The 21,901-nt window shown below is 35.9% G+C and overlaps 1 protein-coding gene across 1 annotated transcript in view; it reads left to right on the forward strand.

The window, feature by feature from the left end:
• Positions 1 to 21,901, forward strand: part of CNTNAP4 (contactin associated protein family member 4) — a 258,447-nt gene that overhangs the window by 208,611 nt on the left and 27,935 nt on the right. Inside the window, exons 10-12 of the mRNA XM_037372623.1 lie at positions 742 to 898; positions 4,098 to 4,225; positions 17,239 to 17,409. Of these exons, the coding sequence (XP_037228520.1) occupies positions 742 to 898; positions 4,098 to 4,225; positions 17,239 to 17,409 (456 nt within the window). The remainder of the gene's footprint in view (positions 1 to 741; positions 899 to 4,097; positions 4,226 to 17,238; positions 17,410 to 21,901) is intronic.

Consider the following 21,901-nt stretch of genomic DNA (forward strand, 5'->3'; position numbering starts at 1 on the left):
TGCTACAAACAACGCTGACTGAATGCACCACACAGAGATGTAATAGTCCTGGGAAACCTCAGTTCTGCTTACCAGATACATCAACTTGCTTATGGGAGCAACATCAACATGATTTCTGCTGTCGCTGAGTGTATAAATTATTAATTTGCTGCCTGTGATCTAACAACTGTCTTTATTCATTTCTGATTAACACCACTATTCAACTGCTTAATGTCTTTCACAGATAGGGGTAGTAATACTCTGAAGTACTCTTGGTAGTGGGACGAGACTGTTTCGGCATAGCTTTCCTGTAACTATTCTCATTCTATTGCTGGTAGTTCTGTAATCTGAAATTGATCTTTATTTGGGAATATAAACTACCCTCATTTTTAGTGCAGTGGCATCTTCTTTTTCATGGACCATTTTAAAATGAGTTATATAAATGGGCTGCTTAAGATAAATGATTCTAATATCATGGCTGGCTGAGCTAGGAACTGTGAGTTCCATTTTCCAGTAATGCTAGCAAAAATCTGTGACAATCATTTAATACCTGATAATGAAGTATTAGAATGAATAATTGCTTACAAATAAAGGTAGTAATTCTCTCCCTCCCCACCCCCCCACCCCCCTTGTTGTTTAAAGTTTTTAGATTTGAGGAGTGATTTTTCTCTGTTTAACCATTTAGAAATCTTTTTGTACAAGAAAAAATGAGAGAAGTAGGAGACAAAACTGGGCACTGATTTTCTCTGATCTACCTTTTAGATGGGGTGCCACTGAGCTGGTGGATTGGAAGAACCAATGAAACACAGACTTACTGGGGAGGTTCCTTGCCTGCTGCACAAAAATGTGCTTGTGGATTAGAGGGGAACTGCATTGATTCCCAGCATTACTGCAACTGTGATGCAGACAGAGATGAATGGTGACGTCTTACTGTTGATTAATCACAATACTTTTTTTCCTGGAAAGTAAATTAAAAGCATATACAGATTTTAGCACATTTAGAACAGCAAGGCCGCTGTAAATTTAAATTACTACAGTGTTACCCATGTCTTTGATATAGGACATACTTCCTCATAAAACTCTAACTGTATACAATATTGCTAATTCTTTCACTCTGAATTCTGAGGAAGGTTTAATTTTATACAGACACTTTATCTTTGTGTGGTGTATTGCATGTTATATATTAAGACATTAGTTCTGGTCTTTAGTAGAACTTCAGTTATTAGTCTTAGAATACTAAAAGTAACTACAGCTAAAATAAAAGTTTCTGAAAAAAGGTCAGTTAACCTTTAGCATACTTTTTAACTAAAACTTTAAGAATTTAGACTTTTTACCCCCTTTTTTGTCATCTACCACTTAGATCATCAGAATTGGACACACTCGCTATCAGCAAAGCAAAGCACTCATATAGAATCCTATTCTAAGAGGATGGAAGGCTTTCTAAAATGTTCATCTTCCACTTGTGCTTATCTCTGATGTTATTAAAGATGCCATTCAATTAAGTAATATAAGAGATTAATTCCTGTTACAATGTCAAATCTGAACCTGACTTTTCACTTAAAAGGACCAGATACAACTTTCTCAACAATACTTCCACTGCAGTACAGGACTTCATAAAGCAGAAAGGGACTTTTCAAATGAAAGCTTTTCTGTTGAAGAAACTTTTAAGCTTTTAAACTTTAAAAGTATTTTTAATTTTCATAAATCCAATTCAATGAGTGTGTTAGTGTATGCATGTTAATATATATTTTTTTGAAACATGTGTTTGAAAATAGAAAAATGCAAGGAAATTATTTAGAGACATCTTCATGTGTCCAAAATAAAGCAATGCATTGTTATTATATCAAGCTAGATATTCACTCTTCCTTTAAATAAACAACTAATTAATTTGGTTGGAAAATGTTTATTCTCTCATCATGAGCAGGGAACTCAGCAGATACAGAAATGAAAATACAACAAAGGGTTACTCAAAGAACAATTCTTCACAAGCTTCAAAAGTTTCTGTAGGGAAAGAATTTGCATCTGCAGTAAAACTCAAAGAGTGATATCTGCCGTGCTCATTCTAATAAAGAGATTAAACAAATACATAGTACGCTAGGAGTTTCCCTATTATTGGGCTGTACAATTTTTGATGCCTAACAGCAAAAGTGGTAAAAGATAAATGCTTTTTGAGACAGGATTTTGAGGAGTTGCCGCATATGTAATACATTCTTGCCTAGTTTTGTCATTCATTTAATCCATCCTCACACACATAAGTTAATTTTTAATCATTAACGTACTTGTAAATAAAGTAGGTAGAGGATGGCATGCATGTCTTCATTATAACCACTTTCAGTAAATTGCATATGTTGATGAGTGTATTACATTGAAAATATAATTATTTTTGCTTTGTATTTCTGTATGTGTCCACTTCTGATATTTTAGTTTTCATTTTAAGTGGAGATTTATCCCTGTAACTGCAATGTTATGGAGGTTATGTTTACACTTATTTTGGTAGTTGTGCTTAATGTTATATTTGGTTCCCAAGAGACTACTGGTTTGAATCAGTTGACTCAATAATGTTCGTAGGGCAGAAAAAGTAGGTGGAAGCTGTTCTGCTTTGAAGTGTTTTCTGAACACAGAAAATCAAGAGTTACATGTGTTGCAGTTTTGAAAATATGGTATTGATATTCTATTTTGATAGTGACATCATTGTATTTTATAGATTGGACATAGATTTAGCTCTAAAGTCCTTGTTTGACTGTTCCAAAACTTTAAGTCTCTAAAAATCTAAAATAAAAAAGACATGTTTTTTAAAAAAACCCTGCTCCTAAAGATCTACAAAAATGCAAATCCTCTTTGCAGAACTAGTTTCTACTTAGTTTCCCTTTATCTGTAGCATAGTTTTACAGAAGTGAACGATTTAAGTGTTTTGGGCATTTTTTTTCAGTTCTAAAATATCTGCAATACCTCACCTCATAAAAACTTCAAACGTTTTTAAGAAATGTTTTGCATTCCTCCCTTACAAAAAAAAAACTTTCCTGAAAAAAATTGTACATTTGTTTGCACTGTGCTCCAAAACAGATAAATAGAAATTGAATAGAAGGGAAAGATGGTAATGTTAGTAAAGGGAGGGAGGAGACGAGCAAAAAACACTAATTTAATTCAACATAAGGATGGAATCTTTTCTCATTGTCTCAGTCCCAGTGCATGGTGTACTGAGAGAGGAGATTACTAAACCCAACCACATTCCCAGAGGAACATGGCTTGCTTGCTGAGGTGTGTGTCTCATGTTTAATCTCTGAGCAGTGTGAGTTCCAGATTGCCTCACCTCTCTGAGATTGTACTATTGTCTCTGAGATATTTGCTTTGCCCATTAAAAGGAAAATTCAACTATGAGTGGATTGAATGGACAGATAGATTTTTCCAGAATGACCCTGAGTGATTGAATATTTCCATGGGTTCAGGGGAAACAATTTTAGGGCCAAAACTGGTGCTTATGAAATTTAGAAATTCAGTTCCGACATTAAATTAACAAGGATTTCAAATGAGGAATTTCACCTAAGATTGCAAGTACTGGGTGTGTACTCTGATGCTAGGTTGCATATTTCCTTTTCTGCTAATTACGTATTTGCAGCATATGCTTTTTTTTCCTGCACACTCAGCATGACTTAATATTTTTCTATTTAATTTTTAACATTTTTCAAGGTAAAAAACTGAAGAAAATATGTTAAACATATTTGAAAATTATACTAAGCCATTTAATATTCCTTTATGAAGAGACAGGCCATTATAGATACTGCATATTCCTAGGAACATAAAATTACTGACTTGAGCAAATACATTAACTTAGGCAGCCAGCTTGGTACCCATTTATGTCAAAAAGTTTTTTCTCATACCTTTGCAGACAAGCACAACAGTAAAAATACCCACTTCGCATGAAATTATTTCATTCTTGTCAAATGATCACAATATTAACACCAAAGCATACATTTGTATTTATGGCTGCTTGTATTGCCCTTAGAGCTATGCAGCACATTTTTTCAGAATTTAAATATTTCCTTTCCCCTAGCAATGTGTCAATGAAATGTTTATCAGAAATATTTAGGACAGCTGTGGCTTTCATTTTACCTTTACAGGACTAATGATACTGGATTCCTCTCCTACAAGGAGCATCTACCAGTAACTGAAATTGTGATCACAGATACTGACAGACCAAATTCTGAAGCAGCTTACAAACTGGGGCCTTTGCTTTGCCGTGGTGACAGTAAGTAGCAACTGCAGAGTTTTGCTAAGCAACAATGGTGTTTGACTGCAATAAATTTTAAACACTGTTTGCTCAACAGCCTAAGATACACTTTTGAAAAAAAAATCACCAAGTTTTTTTAGTAATTAGAAAGGAAAAAGATGAAGTGTTATGGTCCAATGCAAATCAGGGTAAAATTGTAAAGATACGTTTTTGGAGATACAAAACAATAATGAAGACAGAAATAGTATAGTGTTCAAACTGGTATTTTGAGTACAAAATCCAATGTTTTTATACAATTTGAATTAAGTTATGAATAAAGCATTACAAGAAGGGGAATTTATAACAGGTTGACATATCTTGGGGTTATACCCTTCACTAGATATGTATGCCTCCATCACCAAATCGTAGACATATTGATTCTTCTGAGTATTTGTGCAACTAGGAAAACTAAAATATGGGAGATTCATCCAGTGTATACAAAATATATGAGCAAAAATTCGACTCCACATAAGAATTTAAAATTTAGAAATTTATACAGTAATTCAAAGAGTAAAGTTTATACATCCTGAATATGTATGCAGTAACCAGGAGAACATAATGTGTGAAGAAATGATTTAAAAGTAATAAGACAACTGGAGCAAAACTGATATCTTACTGATGATTTGCGATGACATTTCTGATTTCATTAATTTCCATCTTCATTGGCAAGGAAATTAGATTTGGTTTGTGTTCAATAGTAAACTATCGCACAAAATTCTATGGCTGCTGCTGTTTCTAATCAAAAGTCAGGAGAAGCAATGATATAGATCATCCTAAATATCTTAAGTGAAGAATTGAATGGGCAGGAACTTTTCTAAAGTTAAGTAAGGGATTAAAATATTTATTTAAAATGCTTAATTTCTTTACATCAAATGCTACCCTATGAGTTTTCGTAAACTTCAGATTGTTTCAAATAATTACAAATTTCTAATTTTATTCCTTATGTGTTTTTACTCCTTCAACATATGATGTTGTGTTTGTTTTTCAAATTTCTTCAGCCTTTATGAAAAGGAGGAAATGAATGCCGGTAAAGAAGTACTTGAAAAGAATTTCTGAAATGTACTTATGTACTTTTAGGCTCATTCATGAGACTGCATGGATAAAAAAATATAAATTTGCATGTATTTATTTTTATGTCATCTCTGCTTCCATTCCTGTGACTTGTCAGGGCAATTGTGCCTGGAAGATTTGTTAGCAGATGTGTATTACAGCAGTGCGTTCAAATTTTCTTACAAAAATTTATTAGCTATGAAAAGAAACCACCCAACATCCAACAAACCTTTGGGTGCTTCCTTTTCACTTGTCTGGAATTTGGTTGTGAGCTGATGACTTAAGCTACTTATTAAAGGATCATTAAAACATGAGGTTTAAATCATAATCCCATATCATATATGGGATTATGGTATAATTTAGATTGAAGAGGGCCTTAAGGAGGTGTCTGGCTTACAGCAGGATCGGGCATGAGCTTAGACCAGGTCTTTCAGGGCTTTGTCAAATTGGAGATTGAACCCCCAAAGTGTGGCGCCCACACTAGTTCTCTGCGCAGCCTGCTCCACTGCTTGGCTGACTTTGAAGATTTCTTTTTCACTTCAATCAAGTCTGAAATTCTGTTGTTTACTTATACCCATTGTCCTTGATATTCACACAACAATGCAAAGAGCCTGGCTCTGTCTTCTTGATGATTTTGCCTTAGGTATTGGGGGATGCTGTGAGGTCCCTGACAAAGCTGTTCCTCCTCCAGGCTAAACCAGCCCTGGTCCCTCAGCCTGAAGGGCAGGAAAACTTCTCCAGACCAGAACATCCTGGTGTCCTCCCCATACATGCTTCTTTTCATCAATTTTTTCGTTTGTACTGGAGGGCCTAAAATTGGAGGCAGTATGTAGATGGGGTCTAACAAGTGTTGAGCAGAGGCGGGTAACAGCTTTTCTTAATTGACTGGCTATGCTTATAGAGCCTATGGTACAGAAGGCTTTCAGTATAGCTTTCAGTATAGCCAGGGACAATGAAATGAGAGACAATGACAACGATGAAACAGAAATATTTACAGCTTGTGTAGTACTAACAAGTGGGGAGAATTTCAATTTCACTACTCACCAAGTTCCCAGCTACTATTAATTACATAACCTGACCCCAATTATCACAAATCTTAAAACACAGAAGCCAGCTAGCTTCCCTGGGTGAATCATTAAAACATACAGACAGTTCTGACACCCATTGACCTCCCTGCCTTTATTTGATATTTGCTTAGTTTGAGTGATTGAATTGCTGCAAAATTTCACACTGATGCTAAATGATCACAGTATTTCTAGACAAGCTGAAATAGAGAAGTCTAAAATATCATGAGGACAAGCACAAGAAGTCATCTGAATGTCAGAGGAAATTTTTGTAATATCAGACCATGTTGTAGAATTTGTCTTCAGAAGTAAGCAATTTAGCACTGAAATAATCTCAATGAAAAGACCTTTCAGAATATAATAGTTAATGGTAATAATACAGCAAACACATTGAAAAGGAACATTCACTTTAATTGTTTAATAAAAGCAGTAATAATGCAATTTTTATGAGGTGTTTATATCATAAAGACCAAGATAATTAAGAGACAGCATGCTTTTGAAGAGGTAGGGACTAAAATTTGATAAAGCAATATAGAATTTCTGAAAGAAAAAATAATGTAAAATCATAGAATTTTGACATAAAAACGAAGTGCAAGATGTTAAGTAAAATAGTAGTTGTATGACAATATAACATATATAGACATGAAGTATCATATAATATGTTATATATTATTTACCATATTTTTTGTATCATGTGTTTTATATAATAACTATAATATAGCATTATCACACAAATTTATTACTTGGATTTTATAGAATAATAATATTTAATATAGGACATGTCATAGGTATATATATTTTGTATTGTATTAAATCATATTAATATATTTGCTCATATACAACATAATTATATACATTACAATCAACATTCTATTCTATTTTAATCATCATACTGAAACTGAGTGTATGTCTTACTAGATATTTTTGCAAAGGTCTATATGTATCAGCAGTGTTTTTTGTAATGAAAACTTTCTATATATCTGAGTTCTACACATTAAATATCACACTAGACAAAACTAATGAAGTCTAAACTCTGTCATAAGATATCAATAACATGTAAGTAGCACTTTGAAGCTGCAGGAAGGAAGCAGAATGTTATCAAGATTTTTTTTTTTAATCTGAATTTGCAGCCACCCATGAAGGCCTAATTACATGCATTTTTAATAACATTTATTTTCTTCTGCACCTTTGGATAGGTGCAGAACACAAAAAAGATCTAGTAGCAAATACCCATTTCTCAAAAGTGCTGTCAAAGAAGGAAAGATAGATTTCTTGGATTCACAAGTGTGATTTGAGTACTCTGTGGAGACATTGCTTATTTCTGCTTATGTCATTCTCTAAAACTAAATTATATAATACTACTTCATAGGGGATATCCTTTTGTTAAACTTGTTCTTTGTTTTTTCTGACACACATAAGTTCTTCACAATAACTGACTTGAATACCTTATAGAAATATGGAGGAGAAGGTTTACTTTATTTGTAATACACTTAGTACTTTGTTAAACAATTAAAAACCAGAAAATCACAAATTCTTATTGCATCAATAATCTATTCCTTGTAGGATATCTACTTGGAAATAAAAATAATTTTTTATGCCTACAGCAAAATAGACTAGTTAATTTAATTGAATTGTCATAAACCATGCACTCCCTTGAAATAGTTTCCAAGTTCGAATTACTTCATTAGGTACTTCTAAGAAGTCACATATAATAATCCAAATGCAGTCCAGCAGAAGTTGTCTGTTCTTCATTGCACTTTTTTTTTTTATTTTCAGTCTTTCATTTAACATTGCATTACTGTACTTGTTTTCTTTATGTTAGGTTTTATGGATTGAGTCTCTTCAGTGAAGTGTGTTACTTGTAGAAAACCAAACCATATTTTTTAGAACAAAGAAAAAAAAGAGTAACTTAATATAAGGAAAATAATATGAAAAACAATAGCAGAATAGTTATTTTTATGTATAAAATTCCATTCAGATATTAATAATGTTTCTCAGCATTTATGTTAGAGTTGTCTCTATATATTTCTAAGACACCAACGTGCAATGAAATTAGTAATGATGTTCTAAAGGAATATGATCATTTAGGGAAATTATGTCCTAGGATCTGGTGACACTCAGATCTGTATATATAAGTACCACTCATGAGTTTCTGTCAATATTGAAATATAGTACTGATTAATTTCTATATTCCTTTTTCTGCTGTACAATACATCTAATAAATTGTATGTCAGTACTGATGGTATCAGATTGAAAAAAATATATGAATATAATGAAAGTTAATATTCAAATTAGCCTATATCAACAGAGTAGAGTAACAGGAAAAATTGTGAAACATGAGTACAAAAGAAACCTTTGGGCCATTAATAGATGTAAATACTATGTTTTTCATTAAAAAAAATATATATCTCTGGTTTTTTTGCCATTATTCAAGAAAAAGCCAGATGTTGATCAAATTCTAATAAAGACAGACAGTATGGTTACTTTTAAAAAAACACAGCATTCAAAGTTGTTGTTGTTTTCCTTGTAAGAACTGACTGGAAATACTCTATTAGTCTGAAATTCCAGATAGTATTAGGACATATAAATACATCCAGAACACTGAAAAAAATTTACTATGCTAAATTTATGTGTAATAAATGGATAATTATAATCTGTCAGCATCAGACTAATTCTTGGCCCCAAAGTAAAATTGATCATATAGATCTTAACTGAATAAAACATAATATAAGGATAGTGCAAAGGAATGTAAAGGCAATATATTTATTCAGAATGAGTTAATATAAAGTAAATTTGGCCAAACTTTCGATGGACATCTGTAATGGTAAAGGCCATACAGGTGAAGTCAGACACTTGTATCATAGTAAGATATTTGGTGGAGTGTCACATACTTGCTTAAATAAAAATAATAATAATAGTAAAAAAAAGGAAACATAAATTCAATTACAGAATGACAGTTCAAGCAGGTAAATGTGAGCAGATAATCCATTGAATGTGTTTCCAGTTTGACATTTAAACAAAACAAAAAAACATACAGAGAAATAAAAAAACTCCCAAAATGATCTAGGGTGAGTTTGGGATGTAATAATTTTAGAGACCAAATATATTAACTGATCATAAGCAATACCCTCATTAAAGCAGCACGGTAAATTTCTAAATTTAGCTAAAAATTCTGCTTCACCTACCTGCACTAGCATGAGAAATTAGGGCATGTCTGATGGTACATAAATATGTGAGTGTTCACTTTTTCCTCTTATTTAGCTTCACAATACTGATATATATTTGTTGTAACCTTGAACTAACCAACATTATTTTGACTGTCTTTATTACTTCCTGCATAATCAAGACATTTAATACAAGTCTGTGGTTACATTTTAACACTACCTAAAAAGGATGTACGGTTAAAGGATTGCATAAAAGAACTTGAGATTAATTTTTTAGGAGAAGAATCTTAAGCTCAGTCTCCTTGCTTGACAGGCAAAATCTGAGGTGATATGTTCAACTTAAAATGAGTTTCATAGGGTTAGAATTTTTAAATAATGTTCTTGAAAGCATGAGAGAAAATGAGGAAACAAGCCAGTGGCTGGCATTTGAAGCTAGGCCAATGGGCTGAGTGTGTGTGCACGCATATATTTAAATATTAAAGCTGACAATAAAAACATTTGTGAATTTTCCAAAAATGGACAATTTTTAATTAAATTGATTAAATACTGTTCCTAGAATAAATACTCTTTGTCAAACAAGAATTGATTCAGGCAATTTATATAGTTTGTGGCATATATTTATATATATTTATATATAGTATGTATAATATTATATATGTAGTATATATACAAAATACCTAAATATTTATATAATTTATTTAGCCCGTGCCTCACTTGGTGAGGCTCACAGCTGCAGCAACAGAAAGTTCTGTGGCTGAGCACTAGATCAAGGCAGACAGGGGGATTCCCAGAGCCAGGGAAACCCACGCAAGAGCTGAGAACCCCGCATGGAGCCAGCAGCTCTAGCGAGCGAGAGAGATGCAGCTTGGGCACGGCCAGGAGCAAATGTGGCACATTTAAACAGCACTGGGGAGCAGTGCCAGCAGGGGTACTGCCAGGAAGGTGTGTCAGCCACGCCATGTCGTGTCAGTTTGTGTAGTTGGACTCACAGCAAGGGTCCTACATTCTGCTTGTAATCCACAACCCAGGGAAGCACTCTAGGTCTCTGCCATAATGGTGGGTACTTGCCTCAGAGTTAAAACCAGTGTTTCCACTGAGAAAGGCCCCTGTGATGTCTGATGCTTCAAGCCAGAGGGAAACAGTAAGGCAGGAGACTTCAGTACATATGGTAGGTTGCAATGAATGCCCCAACCCTTCTCCTGGAGAAAAAGCAAGTACCTCCTTAAGGTGTGTGCAGGTTGATGATCTGTTGTGTCAGGTGGTCAAGCTGCAGGAAACAGTTAAACAGCTGCATGGTATTAGAGGGTGTGAGATGGAAATAGATAGGTGGTTTCAAATTCATGCTTCTGTAATGGACACCACAGCAAATGAGGAATCTTGGGCCCCAGTGACCCACAAAAGCAGAACTCCTCTTAAGTCTCCACCCTTAAGTCACAACCAGAAACATATGAAGCTTTAACAGCTCTAGACACACACAAGCAAGGCTGGCAAGAAAAAACTGCACTAGCAGCACACTGGGTACCATAAAAAGAAATGACAGGTGCTTGTGCTGGGTGATAGTCTGTTAGGAGGTACTGAGGTGCCCAGCTGCTGGCCTGGCAGGAAGTCACGTGAGGTAACACTGCCTTCTGCGAGCTAAGCACCCATCTGCTGCTACTTTCATGTGCACAAGAATGACACCGCAAGCCAGAACCTGGGCAGAATCAAGGAAGGCTATAAAGCCCTGGGGGTGGAAGTGAAAATTTCTGATAGTTATTTTTTCTACTATTTTGTTCCAGCAAGAGGAAAGGGTCCAACCAGAAATAGACATATAATGCAAATCAAGTTTGGTTTTATGGCTGGTGCCATTGTGAAGGTTTTGGCTTCTATGATAATGGGACATTCTTTGACTACAGCATGTTAGGGAGGAAAGGGATCCATCTGCCTAGAAGAGGCAAGGGAGTCTGGCAGCAGACTGGCCAGCTTGGTGAGGCAGGCTTTAAACTGAGGGACTCAGGAGGAGGGGTCTAAAGTGGCAATGCTCACACCATCGCATCCAACTGGGGAATAAGCCAGGCCAACCAAAGCAGTGATACCTGTTCCTTAGCTGCTTCCCAAGATGGGTACCAGAAGGCCAACCACCCGCAGGGTGCTTCTGGCAGTGTTGTATCTTCTTGCACCCTTCCTGGGAAAGCTGTGTGCTCCATCACCTCTCTGAAATGTCTGTACACAAACGCACCCAGCATATGGAATAAGCAGGAAGAATTAGAGATCTGTCTGCAGTTGCAGGTCCATGACCTCATTGCTATTACAGAGACATGGTGGGATAGCTGGCATGACTGGAATGCTGTCATGGATGACTATGTACTTTATAGGAAATAGGGGCCAACAAGGAAAGGTGGTGAAGTTGTTCTTTATGTGAGGGAGCAAGTGGTGCACTAAGCTCTCCCAAGGGGTGGCTGCAGAACAACTCAGGAGCTTATGAGGGCCAGACCAACATGGGTGCCATTGTTGTGGACCTGTGTGTGACCTATGTGTGGCCTGATCAGGAAGTCAATGAGGCCTTCTACAGACAATTGCAGGTAGCCTTATGACTAAAAACCCTGGCTGGCAACTCAGCCCCACACAGTCGCTCGTTTACTCCCCCTGCATCAGGGTGGGGAAGAGAACTGGAAAAGCAAAAGTGAGAAAACTTACAGCCTGAGACTAAGACAGTTTAATAGGTAAAGCAAAAGCTGCACATACAAACAAAATAAAACAAGGAATTAATTCACCACTTCCCATTGACAGGCAGGTGTTCAGTCATCTCCAGAAAAGCAGAGCTCCATCATGCGTAAAGGTTACTTGGGAAGACAAATGCCACCAGTATGAGCATCTCCCCCTTCTTTTTTCTTCCTTCAGTTTATAAATCAACATGATGTCATACAGTATGGAGTATCTTTTTGGCTAGTTTAGGTCAGCTGAGTTGGCTGTGTTCCCTCCCAGATTCTTTTGCCCCTCCAGCCCTCTCACTGGCAGGGCCTGAGAAACTGAAAAACCCTTGACTTATTGTAAACACTACCCAGCAATAGCTAAAACCATCCATGTGCCGTCAGCATTTTTTTACACCAAATCCAAAACACAGCACTGCACCAGCTACTCAGAAGAAAACAAAATCTATCCCAGCTGAAACCAGCACAGGATCTTGTCTACCTTGACTTCAGCAAGGCTTTTGACACACCCATATCATCCTCATAGGGAAGCTCAGGCAGTGTGGGTGAGATGAGTGGACTCTGAATTGGCTGGATGGCAGAGCTCACAGGATCGCAATCAGTGGTGTAGAGTTTAGCTGTAGGACTGTAGCTAGTGGTGCTCCCCAGGGGTCAGCATTAGGTCCAGTCTTGTTCAACTTATTCATCAGTGACCTGGACAGAGGGGCAGAGTGTACCCTCAGCAAGTTTCTTGATGATAGAAAACCAGGAGGAGCAGCTGATACCCCAGGAGGCTGCACCACCGTTCAGTAAGACCTGCACAGGCTGGAGAGTTGTGCATGAAGAAATGTAATGAAGTCAACAAAGGCAGGTGTAGGGCCCTGCACCTAGGGAAGAACAACCCCATGCACTAACACAAGCTGGGGCTGACCTGCTGGAAGGCAGCTCTGCAGAGAAGGACCTGGGAGTTCTGATGGACAGCAAGTGGACCATGAACCAGCAGTGTTCCCTGGTGGCCAAGAAGGCTAACGGGACCCTGGAATGTATTAGGAGGAGCGTGGCCAGCAGGTGCAGGGAGGTTTTCCTTCCCCTTTACTCTGCCCTGGTAAGGCTGCATCTGGAGTGCTGTGTCCAGTGCTGGGCTCCCCAGTTCAGGAGAGAGGGGGAACTACTGGAGAGGGTCCAGCAGAGGGCTATGAAGATGATGAGGGGACTGAAGCATCTCCTTTATGAGGAAAGGCTGAGAGGGTTGGACCTGTTTAGCTTGGCAAAGGCTGAGAGTGGATCCTATCAGCGCATGTAAGTGTCTTAAGGGTAAGTGCTAAGAAGCTGGGGCCAGACTCTTTTCAGCAGTGCCCAACAACAGGACAAGGGGCATTGGGCACAAACTGCAACATAGGCAGTTCTACCTAAATATAAGGAAGAACTTGTTTACTTTGAGGGTCACAGAGCACTGGAGCAGCCTGCCCAGAGAGGTTGTGCAATCTCCTTCTCTGGAGATGTTAAAAACCTACCTGGACATGAACCTATGCAAGCAAGCTGCTCTAGGAGAACCTGCTTTAGCAGGGAGGTTGGACTAAATGATCCTCAGAGGTCCCTTCCAACCCCAAGCATTCTGTGTTTCTATGATTCTGTGATATGAGAGGTCAAACTAGATAATTTTTCCCTTTTGACCTTTTAATCCATGAATCTTATAAGATGCAATGTAGCAGAGCTGGAAGGAGGGATACAGAGGGGGCAGCTGAATTCCACAAATTCTCAGAGGCAAACAATTGCCAGCTGGTCAGATTTCCTAACACAGAAGACAGCTTTAGAAGAAGCAATTGGCACACTTCTCAGTAATTTTGGCCTCCTCTTTGCTGTGCTGGATGAAAGGAAATTTTTGTATGTGGCAAAAGTGACAGAAATACTGGGCAAATATGGGAATAAGTATGTAACTAGAACATGTAGTAGGTAGTGATGATTTTTCTGTTTGGTTTTGTACAGGAATAAAGCAAAGTGACACCACCCCCACCCCTACCCCCCAAATAAAACAATACCAAACCCAAACAAAACAAAACAACAATCAAAACCATTAGGATACAAATAGTAGATGATCATATAACTTAAAGATCAGTTTAAGAGGCCAGATAGAGAGGAGCAGACCGAAGACACCAGGTAAAATCCTGATCATCTACTTGTAACATCATTAACTAAGATCAGATAACCCAGTAGTATAGATCAGACAGGCTAATAGGCTCTACAATTTACAATAAGCACACTTTCTACAGTATTAACCTTCTACATTACTACTACTGTGCTTTTATAATCTGATCACAGTGGCATTCCAGTGAAATTCAAAGATCCTGTCGGTATAACAGAGACCAGAAACTGGCTTTTACAGCCAAGAGCACTCTCTGCTGGATGCTCTATCAGTACGATTTAAGTGTTTAACAAAATTCCTGGAAGAGGGAGCATATAGAAAAGATGGAAGGCGCATTGCATGTCATATTCACAGCTGTTTTGAAAACACAACTATCACCATCAAATTAACAGCAGTGTGCCTTAACTATATCAGTCCATGAAAGGTGGGTAGTATTTTATGTGTCATGTCAATTAGAAATTTGGTTTTTTGGGGGGAGAGGGAAGACTAGACAATAAATATTTTTCAGCAACATAAGATCTTTATTTTCTCTGCCTCAGCATTCACTACCCCTGCTGGAGTTCCACACTGAAAGAATGAATGATGAAACACTTAGAGATATGAAGAAGAATGGATACAAATAAAAAATAGATTTCAGTTTTGATTAAAAAGTTGAAGAGTGCTACAATTTGCAATTGCAAATTGTTTCTACAGTCGCTTTTATTATCTTTGCATCATTAGAATGGCTAATGTATCTGTCTTGTTCTCATTTGTCCCTTTTTCAATTTACAATTTCATGTTGGCAAGACTAGTTCATATATGCCAAAACCTAAAGTATTTTTTTGCAATATAAATATGCTGCTTTTTTATTTATAAGAAACATGGTCTTCTTTTTTTACTCACAGGAAGACTGCAGTCTTAATACTCAGATGAAATGCTAAATATTATTGACTTCCTAACTACATGGTGTTTGGCAGTTCCAGAACACTAAATAGTGGACTATGAGCCAGATAATGTAAAGTGAGGAAATTATTTTCCCACTCTGATTTATAACAGCATAAAATACTTTGCAATATACTTCTGCTAGATCTATATTTAACCCACTTTATCAATAAAGTAGCTCAGGATTCATAAATCACACGATTTTCAGAGCTAAGGAAAAGTACAGCTAGATAAGAGAATACAGGAAATCAAGAGAGGAAGAAGAATCCCTGCACTCCCCGAAGGACTCCATTCTGATTTACAAAGATCATTCAAATGCTTCATTGAAGCTAATTGTGTCATTACTTTACTGGACTGTTATTGCCACAATTGTCTCTTTTCTAATTACTAGCAATGTTTTACCAATTTTGTATAAATTACTGGTATTAAACTTCCTATTGTGTTTGAATTACTAGTACCAGCCAGCCCATTGTTTTTTAAATAGCTGTTATATACTTGAGTCATAACTGTGGTGAAGTTTGCTCTGTGGGAGCCATGACCTGAAAGAGTTGAGGAACATGGACTTAACATCGAACCCAATATGTAAGACCACTGCCTTCAGCTGACAGCACTTTGCACAGGATAATAACTATAAGGAGCCCATCAGGCAGCATGAGAGTGAGGTGCAAAGCTATGCTTTCCTCTCCCAGCCTGAGCAAACTGTTCACAGCTCTGCCTTACCATGTAAAAGTTGTGATGATGGCTGATCTAAATTGTGATGGCTGGCAGTACTCCCAAGTGGTGAGTGTCACAGCAAGCAGTTGTCAGAATACGTATTAATATTCTGCCATGTTGTTTTTCTAGGTGCAGGATGTGAACCATGATTAAAACTCTGCTAAAAAGTCAGGAGGAATAGACTTGGATTTTATTTCACTGGGCTGTGGAGCAGTCCTCTGTGTGTGCTGTACCACAGAGTTTAATTTTGCAGATTAGAGAGAATTTTTAAAAATTTCTTTTTCCTGTCTTTACTCCCTCCCTAAAAACAGAGAGTGCCTGGAGCAAAAATCATAGTTTTACATAGTGTTTAGACCCAGATCACAGCATTATCAAGAGAATGTGCAATGGCCATGTTCAATTAGACAGAAAGGTACTGAATGCCTCATTTGATTTAGAAAGCAATATAGCTTAAGGAAGAAATACAGATAGATCTGTAAGAATTCAGCAATAATAACAAGGTACTTCTAGCTGAACACCATAAATGCAGATAATAGTCTTATTAGAAGTTTTATTAGAATTTTTACATAAACCTTTCAACAATTAGGATCAAAGTGTAACAAATCATGATTAAATGCCAGCTTAAAGAAAAATCAAACCAGCAAAATATCTGTGTTTGTTATCATAACCTTGTTTGAGTAAAACTCACTTACATTGAATTTATCATGTAATTAAGAATGGAGATGAATTCCTAAACTGCAGTCAACTGAAGTAGAAGATACCTTCATAAAATGTTTTGTTTTGTTTTGAATTCCTTCCACCATAATTACCAAGAGCTGCATCTTACTGTCTTTGTGACATCTAGTAAAACTTCACTGGACTACAACAATAACAAAACTATTTTCCTTGTTCGGTAAGAAATAGACTTAACTATCATAGTTATAGTTTATGCTAGCTAATGTAGGTATAGTATTTCATTCAAAGTTGCTGTGTTTCTTTACTTCATGAAAAGATACATCAGGATAACTTGACTGTTTAGCTCATTTTATGTCCCATTAATCGGTTTTTGGTTAACTTAACTAGTCTTGCTGAATAATTTTTCTGTTTCTTCTAGAACTCCCACTTTTGTGTTATAGACTGAGCAGGAAGCTTCTGTGGAAGTTAGATTCTGAATATTGAAACTCCTTCCTACACCTGGGCACTTTCCTTTGTTTAATTGGTTATAAAACTTGTACTGGCAATATTAGATAACATCATACCTATCATTTAATCTTTCATTGACAACCAGGAACATTTTGGAATTCAGCATCCTTCAACACAGAGACGTCCTACCTGCATTTCCCCACCTTCCATGGAGAGCTCAGTGCAGATTTCTCATTTTTCTTTAAAACTACTGCTTCCTCTGGAGTGTTTTTAGAAAACCTGGGAATTCAGGACTTCATAAGGATAGAGTTATACTGTAAGTAACATGACTGATGGTTGTTGTTGTTATTATTATTTATTATTATTTCTTATCTATTATCATTTCTATTATTATTATTATTATTATTATTATTATTATTATTATTATTATTATTATTATTATTATTATTATTATTATTATTATTATATTTTAGGTGGACTAAATTAGAATTAGGTTAAAGGGGAAATATTTTAGAGCTGTTCTCTAGCTTTATGACTGTTACTACTGCTATCAGAACTTTATCATTCCCAAAAAAATCCCGGCGCTGAGAGTATACAAATATCCATTCAAAGATAGTTTCTGCCCCACAGGGTTCTTCGTCCAAAAGCACAGCAATCAGCCCCTGGCTGCTTAGGCTGTTCCTCCTTGTCTTGTTCGCTGTATCCTTGTCACCATATTCTCTCCCTCCAAATTTGAAGGCCAGGCATTACATCTGGCTGTTGGGAAATTCACTCAGACACAACGTGTGACTCAGACCTCATGTGGCACAGTATCCTGGCTTAGTCACACTTTCTCATAATTATTTTTCTCTTACATACCCACATCTTTAGACTTTTACAGCTTTTGTTGAACAAGAGAAAATTAAATGTCTCATTAAATTCAGTAAGATGACTAATGTAGAATGGAAGCTTTATCTTAGTTGACTCATTGTTTTGGTTTTATACTGGTCTTTATTAAAAGAGAGAAAATTTAACAGGATGAAGTACCGTTTCAAAAAACTTTTGGTTTAATTTTAAATGGTATATCAATTAAAACGTCTTATACTTGACAGGTGCCTTTGAGAGTTCTTTAGAACTCTTTGTACCTTGGGATTAGACAGTTCTTCAAGTTTTTACAAATCCATTGTAGTATTTTCCACTGAAGACTACAAATTAATATATATATGTATGTGTGTATATATATATATCATACAATGCAAACGATTACTCTAGAAACAGTAATGCATCTTTATTAAAAAGTAAAATATTCTGCTTCCTTGGGGTTTTTTTGCCAATGTTAATGTCTTAGATTATTGAAACAAACAGGAAAACACCTACTGTGCTCTTCTGCAGGCAATTTAATTATAGAATATCGTGTAACGCTTAATCAATTTGGTTTGCATTATCTCAAACTGTAGTGCTGTATTTGAAAGATATCCTTTTTTCAACAGAGGTTTTACCATGGTTACCAAGAACATGAACTGCCTTCTGTTAAAGCTGTGTGAACAGGTGAAAATACAGTAGCGTTATAACCTTAGTGTCATCCAATACAGAAAATACACGGGGACAGCACTTCAGTGGAGAATGCCTGAAGCAATGATGATGTTCTTGCGTGATAAATGATTTTTCATTTTCAAAATAAACAGTTAAATCATGGAAGCATTAAAGGAATACTTCTGATTGATAACTAAATTTATTCAGACAGTTGGCAGAAGACCATAACTCTTTCTTTAGAATATTAATATTCAGACAAACTCGTGTCACTTGTCCCATTAATTCATAATCATCCAAACTACTGTATGTTTATGGTTTTTATATGATTTGTGACTAGTCAGGCATGATAGAAAGTGAAAGGCTGAATTGGACTGTATTTTCAGCATTTTAAAAACAAGGTTTATCTCAGTATTGCAGAGATGTTTCTTGACTTCCAGAAACATCTTGATTCATTGGACAGACAAACTTATCCTTTTCTTTACATCAGAGGTAGCATTGTTTGTAGTGGAGCCAGAATTGTGTGTTTGCACTGAAGGTAATATCAGTCAGAAATGAGCAATATACATTTCCATCAAAAGTATATTTCTCACACACAAAAAAAACCCCAACAAAAACGTAAAAAGAAAAAAAAAGAAAACAAACAAAAATATTTTATCAACTTGAACATTTCTTTTAGATCATTTAGATCTCATTATCATGTACTCTTTTATAATAAATGTAAATGCGAATCACCAGCCTACACTTGATATTCTATTCATAGCTCCACATAAATCAATATATTTGATTTGCATAATAAAAAATAACAATAATGAAGATGTCAGGTGTCTGTGTTTAAGACGAGGAAGTGTTAGAAATTATTTAAAACTCATTACATCACTAATATTTGGCATTCCATACTTGTAAACACAATGACTTTTCTTAGCATTTTGTTGGTTGTTCTCAAGTTTTATATCTAATTCTTTTATTTATGACATAATGATCTTTAGACCTGTAAGTTTAAGTTTGACAAGAAAAAGTGTCAGATCAGGAATCTTAATAGAAGGTGTGAAGAAGATAGTAAAAATGGAGATGTGCAACCTAACCATTTTACAAACACAGGAAAAGTTTATTGTCTTGAAGAAGATACTGGCTAGTAGGTTTTGTTCTGGTTTGTGGTTTTTTTCCCCCTGACAGAATTATAAAATACTTAGGTCTTTGAATTTTTGTCTGAGTTCCTGTAATCTTCTATAGAAGTAGACGCTGAAAACAGCAAGGCTGCTTCAACTGCGAATGGTACACTCTATTAAATACTTGTATTTACAGGTAACTTGCAGGTTACATCCTTTAGCCAAAAGACTGTGTAACTACTTTATACTGAGTGTTTACTGAAGGATGGTTCCTATTTAAAAACAACAAGTTAAACAGAAATTTAAAGTATGGTTGAAAACACTATGGTTTATTTGGAAAGTCTTCTGCAGTTGCTTTCAAAATAGTTCTGAAAAGTCAGTATACAGCTGCTGTTGGGCTTTGTCTGCCCAAATTTGCAATTTACTGTCCAGGATGAGTGATGAGTGGAATTAAATTGTTTCCTTTATGGAAAGTGCTCGCATTTTGTATTCTGTAGCATATTACTTGGTAATCACTTTCTGCTTCTGCATGTGACGCTCAGCCTTGATATTCTGAATGGTTCTTGATGACTGACTGTGCTATCCGTCAGTCATTTTAGCCACACTTAGCCACTGACCACTTTCCATGATTACCATCAACTACATTTTCTGCTCCACTTTGCCAATCTATAGCTGCGCTCTGCCTATGTTTGAATGCACTAGGGCCACAAGAGTCCCTGCAGTGTTTGGAAAATCTCTGAGTAACACCAAGGTAGGTAAGGCCCACAAAGGTTTTTTGCACCAGAAGGTAACTCCTGAACATACCCTCCCCTGGTGCCCAGGAATGATGGAAATGTTCTTTGTCTCAGTCCTTTGTTACAAGAGGACAAATTTTAGAACTCAGTTAGCATCTCTTCACATACTATGGCCTTCTTTAGGTGGTTTGACCACTGTGCTTATAAATGCCAAATTTCTTCCAAATTTGTAAACCACTGTAGTTGGTTTTAGCAGAATTATTTCAAATATTACAGAATGTTAACTGATTATATTTTTCACTTTTTCTTACATATTCTAGTCAGTCTTCAGACACTTGCAAAAGATGACCATAAAGTCATCCTTGCTATCAGGACTTTCATCTCTGGAACTTCTGGGACTGGCTCCCTCTTTTCAAGAATGTATTACTTTTTTAGTGATACTAACATAATTCGCTATTTCAGTGGTTATTTCAAAATTATGTTTTTTCTTGCCTTTAAAATCTAAACAGTAGTAATATTTATCAGATCTGTCATTCTGATATGCTATTTAATAGGCACATTCAGTGAGTTCAAAGCAGAATTTGTGTTTTCAGGCTTCACTTCAACAGTGTCCAGAGGATTACAAACACCTCCTTACAGCAGGTAACATTCAGCAGAAATTCTCTTGCCCAATCACGTGGAGTTTCTGTTGGTTTTGTTCTCCTACTGTGTGGTTGTTTTGGGGTTTGTTTTTTTATTTTTATTTTTTTATTTTTATTTTTATTTTACCCCTCAGTAAGGGGGAACTGAGCTCTCAACTTTGTCCAAATGAGACAAATCTATCCTGAAATTCATTTTACTGAGGAACTGGTTTTAAACATTAGTTATTTCATATTACTGTATAAAATACTGATTACTTTTAAACAGAAGAAATAATTTATTACAAAAGGTTTTCTGTTTAACAATTGACTGCACATTATGCCTTATTTTATTTGGGAAGCAAAATGCTTTGTATATTTTTCATTTTACTTTTGTCTCCCAGGTTCATCTGTTCTAGAAAAATACTTTATTGCAACCAGATTTAGCGCTTAAGGGATTGCAAGCATGTGGCATTACTCAGTCTAAAGGTTGGCCAAAGTGGATCTAAATGATATAAAAAGTCTATTGTATCTTTAGAAAGTGAAAAGAAAATAAAAATATTTAATTAAATTATATTTTTTAATTTGTAAATTCATCCTTGAAAATGTTATTTGAAGCTGATATATTTCCCTCAACTACTAATTGCTTTGTTTTTCTCTCAAAGTCCAGTGACATAAATGGGAAATGTTCTTTTAGATTCATGGAATCTTCTCAGGCCTCTAGTCCTTTAAACAAATCCTTAATAATTCAAAATGATTGTAACCCCTTGTTTAGGGATTATTTATTTTCACACACAATTTTTCTTGAATATGAGAAAGAAATAGTTTCAGAAAGAATA

The sequence above is a fragment of the Falco rusticolus genome, chromosome Z, assembly GCF_015220075.1.
Source record: "Falco rusticolus isolate bFalRus1 chromosome Z, bFalRus1.pri, whole genome shotgun sequence".
Lineage (NCBI taxonomy): Eukaryota > Metazoa > Chordata > Aves > Falconiformes > Falconidae > Falco > Falco rusticolus.